Below are 11,666 nucleotides of genomic sequence, written 5' to 3' on the forward strand. Positions count from 1 at the left end.
ACAGCTGATACCCAATGAATTGTTATTACTTTGTCAAGTTGACTTCGACAGCCCTGAGAAAAAGAGAAAGAGATTGAGTAACCAGTTCAAACAACCTATCAGCAAATCAAGTGACTACTCAATCAACTGGTCCAGCAACTGCACAGACTCTTCAGAGTTTAAAGGTCAAGACGCCACATGGAATGAGGGAGACTGGCCAGGAATGATACATTTGGTCCCTCGAGGTGAGAGGAGCCTACCTGCCCTCTACTTTCCCTGCACTGCTGCTTTCCCCAGGGCAGTGCACAGAATAGGACGTGCTAAATGGGGCTGACACGCCCAAATGCAGGAAAGCATGGTGGTTGGAAACACAGGCCCTGGAGCCAGCCTGCCAGGCTTCAAATCCCAGCAGACACCAGAAACCTTGCCGAGACTCCTTTTCCTCTTGTTATAGATGGGAAAGTTTTGCAGTTCTTCAAAAAGTTAAACACAGAATTACTATATGACCCTGCAAATCCACTGCTAGGTATACACCCAAAAGAAGTGAAAACAGATGTTCAAACAAATACTTGTACACACATATTCAAATCAGCACTATTCACCATAGCCAAAAGGTAGAAACAACCCAAATATCCACCAACAGACAAATGGATAGACAAATGGGGTCCATCCATACAATGGAATATTAATCATCCATAAAAGGAGTGAAGGGACTTCCTTGGTGGTCCAGTGGTAAAGAATCCGCCTTACAATGCAGGCGACGTGGGTTCGATCGCTGGTCAGGGAACGAAGATCCCACATGCCGCAGGGCAACTAAGCCCGCCTGCCACAGCTACTGAGCTCACGAGCCTCAACTAGAGAGCCCACGTGCCGCAAACTACAGGGCCCACATGCCCTGGAGGCTGCAAGCCACAACTAGAGAGAAGCCCACATGCCGCAACGAAAGATCTTGCATGCCACAACTAAGACCCAATGCAGCCAAAAATAAATAAAATAAATAATAATTTTTTTAAAAAAGGAGTGAAGTACTGACACAGCTACCAAGTAGATGAATCTCATAAACATTATGCTCAGTGAAAGAAACCAGTCACAAGTGGCCACACATTGTTGGTTCCATTTATATGAAGTGTCCAGAACAGGCAAATCCAGAGAGAGAGAAAGCACATTAGTGGTTGCTTAGGGCTGGGAGGAGGGGGAGTGGGAAGTGAGTGCTAATGGGGTTACCTTTTGGGGTGATGAACATGTTTAGAGGCAGTGGGTGCACAACACTGTGAATATACCAAATGCCACTAAATTGTTCACTTTAAAACGGCTACTATTATGTTATATGAATTTCACATCAATAAATTACTTCCCAAAAAACCCCACAGTTCCTCAAATTCTTCTACCAATAACTGGCAGCCAACAGCAGGAGCCTGGGGAGTGCGGCTCCAGGGGACAGAACGCTGGGAGGAGGGGAGGGGGCCGTGGAGCACAGAGCCCACTCTAATCACCCCTCAAATGACAGAGACCACAGATTCAGACTCTCCGTGAAGCCTCCTTCACCACTTAAACATCTCCAGTCCACTCAAGGGCCAGCCACATGTCTCTCCAATCCCATCACACAGGAAATTTACGTGTTTAATAAAAAGCTGCCATCTTGACACTAATCTTAGAAAAAAAAAAATTCTTACATTTGTATTAATTTTCCTTCCCGGTTTTAATTGAAGAGAGCATACAGCATCACAAGGGAAATAAAACCTTACTTTGTCTATCTGAGGGCCATACGGCTTCATTAGAAATTACATTAGTTCCTCATTAAGCAACAATAATAATGTAGAGTTGGAATCAATAAAAAAAAAATGTTTTGCCCCAAGGTATAGATCCATTTGGTTCAATTATATTCTTACATGGCCAAACTCTGGTGGCTCCAATGCTAATAAAAATGTGGCATGATGCCAGAAGATGTGGGCTTCCTTTATTTGCCTTCAGAAGAATGATGAAATAGAGGGAAGGGCTTGATTCCCATCCTCACAACCACTCTCATCATTCCTAATGAGAAGCCACCTAATCACCCATCTAGAGCTCATACATCAAAAGTGTGAGTAAGTTTCATCTCACCAGCTTTCCCTGGTCAATCAGTAATAACTGTTCTCTGTAAGGGTTGAATTGTGCTATGGTTGATTACAGATGTCTGCCTTGGGCATGGGATTGGACGGCCATGCCTGGTAACAGGTTTGTGCCAGTTATGTCCAGGAGCCCCTCCAACTGGGAGGGGAGGTTAAGAAAACTATAGGCTATGAGCGCTGGCAATTCCCACCCTTCTCCTTAGCATGCCCACTGCATGGCTGGGCTGGGTTTGCACAGTAATAGGGAGAATGAGACTTTTTTACCTCCTTCATTTCCATCAGACTTAACAAAAATCCTAAATCAGGACAAAATGAGTACTTACCTCACCCTCGACCAGGCTGTATGGCAGGGACAGTAGATCCTGCATAAAAAAATACAAAGACAAGAAATGTTGAGTTTCGCATTGAAACAATTGTTTTTCCTTTGTTTTTCTCTTAGACAAAATAACTATGCTCCTTGGAAAGAAATATTTGATTCATTTATTCCGAAAATGTTGATGGGGTGCCTAACACAAGCGAGGTGCTATTGTAGGCTCTGTGTTTCTAGCAATAAACAGACGACAAGTCCCTGCCACTGGGTGGGAGAGAGGAGGAAGGACGTGGCAAATAAGATAATAAATAACCATAAATGAAGATAATGTCAGATAGTGATAAGTCCAATGATGATAACAAAATGGGTTGTGGGATGGAGAATGACAGGTGCTACTTTATGTTGGGGAGGGTTGAGAGTTGAATGACAAGAAAGAGCCAGACATATCTGGAGTAGGTATTTTCAGTGTAGAAACAGCAGTTACAAAGGCCCTGGGGCAGGCACGAGTGGACAAGGGCCAGGAAGCAGGAAGTTTGGAGTATCGGGATAGTCAGACATCAGGGAGGCAAGCAAGGGCCAGATCATGACTAGCCTTGAAGGTCAACATATGGAATTTGGGTTTTCTCTAAGCAAGTTCAGAAGCCACCAGAAGATTTTAAGCACACTTTCACAGAACCAAAAGCCACACCCTACTCAGTAGGCCCAAAGAGCCCCCACGCTGTGGACTGACCCACGCACATGCTCCACTTGTTCTCAGAATGCCGAGCCAGCTCCCAGCACGGGAAGGGCCCCGGCTGAGACAAAAGGGAAAAGATGAGTTGCACAGACACTTTGTAAAATGCAAATCCCAGGGCCAGGTGGCCCCCGGGCCTGGGACATCACTATCCAAGCCAAGTAAACCTTCTCTTCCTTCCTCTCTCTCTCCATCCTCTGTTCGCACTTCCACCATATTTCCTATTGGTCGAGATGGTTTCCCACCCAAAGGGAGAGAAGACACCACAAGCTCCCCTTTTCCTTGCCCAAAGCTCAGATTGAGCCCCTTCATCACATGCCTGTGGCCTCCCACAGCACCTCGGACTCCAAGGCAGAGAAACAAGAGAACCCCTTTCCTGGACTCTGCTGAACCAAAGAAAATACCCTGGAACTCGCTAGTCCCAGCCAGGGCTCCAGGCCCAACAAGCTGCGGGGAGCTTAACCAAGCCAGTACCTTAAAGACAAAGAGATGGGACGTTGCTCTGCTTTGCTGCCCAAGGTCTTGGGCCCAGGAGACCAGGCCACCTGAGAAGACAACGTTCCACCGTTACCGCCCATCCATCCCAGGCTGAGCTCCAGGCTCCCCTCCTACTTCACCGGGTGGTCGTGGGGATTAAATGAGATACCACACACCTGGTTCACGGCCACCACTCAGCAAAGGCCCCAGTGTCAAGAGCTGTTAATAGCCTAGACCAGCATCTTTGCCCAAAGCATCTTTGCCACAAGCCTTTTTGCCATAAACATTTTCTCCACAAATATTTTTGCTGCAAAACTAATTGGCTGTAGGGTAATTTTACTGTAAAAGATAAAATAACAAAAAAGTAAAGAGGGATGTTAAAAAGGACATAATGAAAATGAATAACAAAATTTAAGACTTTATTGTAAAATACAAAATATTTGCACACATTTAAAATGCGTGCAAATATTATACAATTGGAATATTACTCCGCCATAAAAAAGAATGAAATAATGCCATTTGCAGCAAGATGGATGGACCTAGAGATTCTCATACTGAGTGAAGTAAGTCAGAGAAAGACAAATATCACATGATATCACTTATATGTGGAATCTAAAAAAACTGGTACAAATGAACTTATTTACAAAACAGAAAGAGTCACAGATGTAGAAAACAAACTTATGGTTACCGAGGGGGAAAAGGGAGGGGAGGAATAAAATGGGAGATTGGGATTGATATATACACACTACTGTATATAAAATAGATAACTAATAAGAACCTGCTGTATAGCACAGGGAACTCTACTCAATACTCTGTAATGACCTATATGGGAAAAGAATCTTAAGAAGAATGGATATATGTATATGTGTAACTGATTCACTTTGCTGTACGGCAGAAACTAACACAACATCGTAAACCAACTATACTCCAAAAAATTAATCTAAAAAATAAAAATGAAATAAAATGCATGTAGATTCACAGCAATACTGTGCAAATAACTGACAAGGATCCATCTCAAACACCAGGATGCATGTTTGTAGCTGAGCTCTGTATCACTGCTGCTGCTTCTTGGCAGATGGTCACATGGCCATTGGTGAATGTTCCAAAGTTCTGTTGGAAACATGGGTTCAACTTAGCGCCTTCAAATCACCTAAGGATTTGCAAACTGATGCTATCGTTTTCTAGTATAATATGTGATTTGGCTTTGCACTCTCAATTTCACACTTCCAGTTAAGTTTTATCACCGTGTTTTCTATCAACTACATCGATAGAGTAGTTGTTATCATCCACTGCTTTAAGACGACCACATCTACTCATCACTGTTTAGACCATCACAAGGGCGAAGATGGATGGAATATAAAACTGGGAGTCCTGCGTCAGTGAGGAAACGAAGCCAACTGTTCGCCAGTTATTTTATCTTTTACAGCAAAATTGCCTTAGGGCCAATTAGTTATGGGGTGAAAATGTTTGCAGCAAAGATGTTTACAGCACAGAAGCTTTCGGGCGAAAATACCTAGAACCATTATTAGTATGTTTATTACCACTGTTGGTCAAGTCCACGCCCCACAGATTAACAATGAACGTGGGCTAGGACCAGCCAGCACAGACCGTCCACATAAAGAGAAATCTTCGGGGACATGACAGAGCTAGGGCCACAATTTGGAAACAGGTAACTCGTGGAATAAATGTTAAGCTGCTTCTCCTACCACCTCCCAAATGCTGTTAGACCAGGCACGCCTGTGGCGTTTCTCTCCTGTTTGCAAAGTGTAAACAAGAGGGCTTGTCCTGCCTGCCTGTGTTGAAAGGCATGGGCAGGGTAGAGCACCCATCTTCTCCTCCCCCATCAGTGCCTGGTCCACGGGGCAGGCTCAGGTGGGTCTCTGACCTCAGCTTACAAGGGAGGCACAGGCTGAAAGGTGGGGGGGGGGGGCAAGGTGGAGCCCAGGGTCTGCATACAAGGGGGTGGACCAACATAGATCTTTCTCCTGGGGTCTCAGAACCGAGCCCTGTGCCTCCCCCAGTCTTTCCTCTGTCCAGCATCCCTCCCCTTATCTCCAAACCCTCCTTCTACGCCAGCTCCTTCTCTGAGCCCCCCTCTTCCTTGCTCCTTCACCTCCTTTAGTAACTGTAAAAGTTCAGTTCTCTTTGCTTCTTTATGTCCACCCTCCAGAACTGTGCTCAACATTGAAGACACAGTGAGAAGAACAAATGGACATGGTCCCCATCCCATGTAAGGGTACTTACAGTCTGGAGGAGAAGCAGACAGGAATTAGGGAATCACAAATCCAAGTAAGGCTACAGCTCCAAGGAAGAGCATATGAGGGCCCTCCGCCTTCTCATTTACTCCTCAGCGCCCACTCCCCCTTACCCGGACAGCTTTATTGCACAGCCCAGGACCCTTGTCCCTTCTCATCTTGCCTGGAACCCTCTGCAGTGAGTCTGTCTGTCCCCTCTCTGACATCTTTTCCCAAAGCCCTTCATCCTTTGGGCTCCGTTTCCTATGCCTATTCCGGGAACACCACCATCCTCTAGGAATCCGCCTCTGCATGCACATTACTCCCCCTCCCTTGGAACCATTTCCTGTCCCATCCAGACCTCAATCCCTACCTCCTCTAGGACCCCCGTATGTGTGTGTCTGGTCCTGGCTGCCATCCTGAGCTCCAGACCCAACAAACTGACTGTCCTCTCGCTCTCTCCACATGCGTGTCCCACTGACATTTCAACATCACATGGTCCAAGCCACGCCCTCCTCTTTCCACCAGTTGTGCCCCCTCATCCTCTGGGTTGGAGAAGTGCGTCCCAGTTCTGCCAGCCCCCTGAGCCTGAAGCCTAGGTGCCTCCTCTCACTCATCCCCATGCTCCAACCCTCTTGATCCACGGCAGCTGTGCCTCTTGCACTGCACTCTCCCCCCTGGTCTGGTTACTGCATAATAACTGCATAATAATAGATGCTTCAAAGGCTTCTGGATAAGTCTCTTTGTGCTACTGAAAACAATGTGGCTGAAAGCAAAGGGACCAGCAGGACAATTTGGTCAAAACGAATATTCCATGGCTGTTATTTTTCTGAGTGTTGGTCATCTTAGTGTGCCATGATGTGCTTTTAAAGAATTTTTATGCACTAGGATCTGTTTATTCCCCCATATTCAGAGTTTCATTTTATTTTGTTTGTTTAAGAAATCGAGACCTAGTATTGCCAGGCACAGCTGTAACTAATGGCAGACACTGGGCAATGAAAAGAAAGAGTCTCCTATAAAAATCTCATTCACAGCATTCATCTAGAGAGCCTCATATAACAGTCCCTTGAAAAGCAATGTATGTGCTGCCCTGTGAAAATCCACTTTGCAGTATGTGTGATACTGGAAAGGTAGGGTCTCCATTGAATCCATACAAATCAGGATCCATACTATTTTCCTCACCACTCTTTTCTGAATTATAAATGAAGAAAGCCCCTACTATTCACCAAACTCACCCCTCAAAAAACAACACAAATTAGACATGTATTCTCCTGGGTTTTTTCCTAAACATGTTCAAACATATCTGCCTATATATACATATGCAGATACACATAATATATACTTCTTAATTTTAAAAAATGGATTGCAGCTGTAGATATTGATCTGAACACTTGCTTTTTATAAACTTAACAATAGAGTATGAAAATCTTTTCCATATAATTCATGTAGAATTGAGTTTCTCAATTCCAGCACTGTTGAAAATTTGGCCTGGATAATTCTTTGTTGTGAGGGGCTGTCATGTGCATTGTGGGATGTTTAGCAACATCCCTGGCCTCTACCCACTAAATGCCAGGACTATATCCTCTCCCCCAATCGTGACAACAAAAAATGTCTACAGACACGGCCAAGGGTCCCCCAAGGGGACCACCAGTTGAGAACCCCTGGCGTGGAGCCATCACTTCCTTTTTTAACAGCTGCACAGAATTCCATACTACGGATGAACCATATTTTATTTAATTATTCCCCTATTCATCAACATTCAGAATCTATTTTAAATGCATCAGAGGGATCTGATGGTTAAAAAAATATCGTGGCAGCGTATAAAGAGTCATTTTACTTTATCCTTCTCATAAAATTTGAATGATTGCGTATCTGGCTTGTTTAAAACAGACAGGTACTCTGTGTGCATTAGGCAGCTCTATGAGTTTCTTTTATGTTTGTTCTATGACGTTGGCATTGACAGAATTCCACCTTATGTCAGAAAGAGACGGGTGATCTTCCGTGCCATGACGGCATATGGGGAGGTGGCACTCTCATCCACAACTGGTGGGGGAAGCAACCGGTACCACTTTTCTGGTGGCCAGGCAATCAGGCAAAACAGATCAAGGGCCGTCACTCTGTCTAACTATCTATTTCTTGTTCAGTAAAATTAGGTGGACATCTACAGTCTGCCCCTCCCCTTCTCTTTAGCCTGGATGAACTCAGTAAAGCTAGATAGCTCTCAAAGATAAATGCCTGGCCCTACTCAGAAAGACAATTAATGAGCTCAGAGACTGCTTAAACGGAGATGAAATGTGAGATTAACAGACGCAGGGCCATCTATCCACCCACCAACAGGCTATCTCCTCCTCACTGCGCTGTTTCATTAGACATCGCCAAGGAAACCCACCGAATGCACCATGGCTATCAGGTCTATTTTTGAGATAATTACAAGGCTTGGGCTTGGATCCACTTAAAGGCAGAAATATGGGACAGAGAAAGATTAAGGTGAACTCTACCCCTTTCTCCTCTGCTGAAAATGTCCCAACAGGCTTTAAAGGGAAGAGAAAACCGCCTGAAACTTTCACCAGAGCCTGGTTGGTTGCTGCAGGAGCTGTGGGGCCCAAAGCTCTAATTCTGAACAGTGTCCAATATAATAATGAGGTACCTTCCCTCCCTGCAGGCTAGTCTCCTCACCCACCCCTTCTGCTCGCGGCATCTGGGAACACGAGTGCATTAAGGGGAAGGAAGGAGTAGGGAAGAAGGAGAGGAGGAAGGAGGGGCAGAGGACAGTGCAGAGCAGGATCCTGTGTCTCTTAGCATCACACCATTGCACTCTCTGGAAGCTCAGACGTTGCCACTCCACGCATCACTCTTAAAAATGGATCTGTCCTCTGCTCGCATGACCTTGCAAACAGGGAGACCGTGACGGGGTGAAGTCAACTCTGGGCCGGCTTTCTTGTTTCCTCTCCAGGCTGCAATCTCCTAGAAGGCACAGCAAGAATGCAAAACCGCAGGGAAGAACCCGGTTTGCTTGCGGCATCTCCGTCCCTCTACCCAGTGGAGTATTTCTGCAGACACTCCTTCCCCGTCATCCGTTTCGTGAGCAGAATTTCCGCCTTGACATCTGAGGGTGTCCCTCACTCCCCACCCTGATGACAAGGACAATGACACTGGGATATCAAGCAACAATATTCATAATAGCTGCTGCACAATGCCCAAGCAGGTGACACACTTTGCTCCTGCAACAGGATTAGAACTTGGGTTAATCTTTGTACTTTTCCTTGGTGCCCCTCCTTATACAAGACTTTCCATCAATCAGAGGCCTCCTCCTTGCCTCTGGGAGGATTAGGATTACTTTAGCAGGAGTGAAAAGAGAAAGAAACAGTGTTCAGTCTTTTTTGATATCCAAAGGCAGCTGCCAATCCAATGCCTACAGAATAATCTTGCCCTTTGAGGGAGATCACATAACCCAGGATGAGGAGCTCCATCACCATGTGGAAAGAGTCTTCCACAAACTGCCACCCAAAGACTGTAGATGGTCCAGAAGGAGTCCTGCTCACGCCCCAAGCCTTTGCAGAGCCCCAACAAAACCTCTCCATGTGCCCGCCCCCTTTTCACGGGTGCCCTCCTTTTTCAAAGGAGACTTATAGGCCACTTAAAAGATAGAGGGTGGGCTTCCCTGGTGGCGCAGTGGTTGAGAGTCCGCCTGCCGATGCAGGGGACACAGGTTCGTGCCCCAGTCCGGGAAGATCCCACATGCCGCGGAGCAGCTGGGCCCGTGAGCCATGGCCGCTGAGCCTGCGCGTCCGGAGCCTGTGCTCCGCAACGGGAGAGGCCACAGCAGTGAGAGGCCTGCGTACCGCAAAAAAAAAAAAAAAAGATAGAGGGTGAGGAAGAGAAGTTGTAATGGTGTAGACAGAACAGTGGCGAACTCCCCCCATCATATGTGAATGAAAACATTTAATCCTCACAAAAAGACCACAAGAAAGGTGGATATTATTATCATGTCTGGTTCACAGATCATGAAAAGAGAGAAGTAAAGGTCCCAGGGTCCCTGTGGTTGGCGAGATAGGATTCAGACCTGCTTTGTCTAATTCTTATTCCAAGACCTCTCTTGTCCCCAGATTCTTTCACATAAATGAAAGGTCACACTTGGCATTGTCCAGAAGGACACACACTTGCCCTCAGGGAACTTCCAAGTGACTTGGGAAGGCAAAAAGTATTTAAGCAGAAGTGAAATATCATAACAGGCAAGGAGCAGAACACTCCAGATGAGGGAAGAAAGTCTGTCAACTGGGTCTCCTGGAAAGCAGATGTCAAGGTGGAGTTAGCCATGCAAAAGGTTTACTGGGGAGTAACACCTGAGTGGGAGTTAAATAGTGTCCCCCCCCTCAAAATATGTTCAAGTCCTAATTCCCCAGAACCTGTGCATGTGACCTTATTTGGGAAAATGTCTTTGCAGATATAATCAAGGTAAGATGAGGTCACACTGGACTGGGGCGGAGTAGGGAGGGAATCCCTAAATCCAAAGACAGTGTTCTTAAGAGAGAAAAGGAAGATTTGAGACATAAGAGACACACAGACACAGCGAAGAGGGCAATGTGAAGACAGAGGCAGAGACTGGAGCGATGCAGCCACAAGCCAAGGAACGCCTGGAGCCACCAGAAGCTGGAAGAGGCATGTGGGGTCCCCTCTTAGAGCCTTTGAAGGGAGCATAGCTCCCTTGATTTTGGACTTCTAGCCTCCAGAACTGTGATAGGATAAACTTCTGTTGTTTTACAGCGCCAGTTCGTGATCATTCCTGCAGCAGCCACGGGACACTGACACAAGCCGTGCAAGGAGAAGGGAGGAGGCAGGATGCGACAAGGGAAGCTGTCAGTGGGGATGCAGACCTGACAGTTCCTGGCCGCTCGCCAGGGACTCCAGAGCCAAGTGCCCATTAGAGGAGTCCTGCATCCGGCAGAAAGGGTCAGGTCCTAGGACCACAGTCTTGCAGTCATTGGTCGGCGCCAACCTGAGAAGAGCAGGGCAGCTCAAGGGCTGAGGCAGGCCCAAGGCATTGACAGCTGGAGGCTGTCATCTCTCCACACCGTTCACAGCTGGGCTATGCATCCCTCTCGAAGGGAGAGTTCTGTGTCTGCCATAGTGTGGACACAGGAAGAACAGGATCAAGGTTCCACCCCACTTTTAAACCCCCCTGTGTGCAAATAAGAGAACAAATAAGAGAACCACCAACTTGGAAGGAATCATTATCTGTCTTGCTATCTCATTCATTCATTCATTCACTCATTTATTCACTCCACCACTATTTCCTGGGGCCTGCTCTGTCCTGGCACTGTGCTTGGTGAACTGGCAATCCAGAGTGAGCCAGCAGCAGCTCCTGAACTCTGGGGCTTGCATCCTAGTTAGGGGGACAGAGCACGCTAAAAGGTGCTATAAGGCAAGGCTGGAGGGACAGGTGGGCACAGTATCAAAGGAGCCTTGGGATCCAGCCCAAGCTGGGAGTCTGGAGTCTTCCCAAGGGCAATGGAAAGTCACTAAACATGACGGCAGGAAGGGACGGGATCACTTTAATTCTCACATGGACAATAGTTTGGATGGAGCAAGAGTAGAGATAGCTTAATGCGTTGAGAGGCACCTGTGGTTTTTGCAAAAGGTGATAGAAGTGTGAATTAAGGTGGTGGTGGAGGGAATGGAGGAAAGGAGACAGACTTGAGAAATATTTTGGAGATAGAATCAAGAGGACTTGCTGGTGGGTCACCGTGTGTGTGCGTGTGTGTGTGCGTGTGTGTGTGCGTGTGTGTGTGTGTGTGTGTGTGTGTGTGTGTGTGTGTGTGTGTGTG

The 11,666-nt window shown here is 46.5% G+C and overlaps 1 protein-coding gene across 11 annotated transcripts in view; it reads right to left on the bottom strand.

Moving 5' to 3' along the window:
• The window catches only part of RBFOX1 (RNA binding fox-1 homolog 1), a 2,175,109-nt gene that overhangs the window by 1,949,087 nt on the left and 214,356 nt on the right, over positions 1-11,666 (bottom strand). For all 11 annotated transcript variants that reach the window (XM_027117455.1, XM_027117451.1, XM_027117457.1 and 8 more), the window contains exon 2: positions 2,411-2,449. In XM_027117455.1, coding sequence (XP_026973256.1) covers positions 2,411-2,449 — 39 coding nt within the window. The remainder of the gene's footprint in view (positions 1-2,410; positions 2,450-11,666) is intronic.

The sequence above is a fragment of the Aethalodelphis obliquidens genome, unplaced genomic scaffold (genome assembly GCF_003676395.1).
Source record: "Aethalodelphis obliquidens isolate GAN/ISIS:26980383/991018 unplaced genomic scaffold, ASM367639v1 scaffold18, whole genome shotgun sequence".
NCBI lineage: Eukaryota > Metazoa > Chordata > Mammalia > Artiodactyla > Delphinidae > Aethalodelphis > Aethalodelphis obliquidens.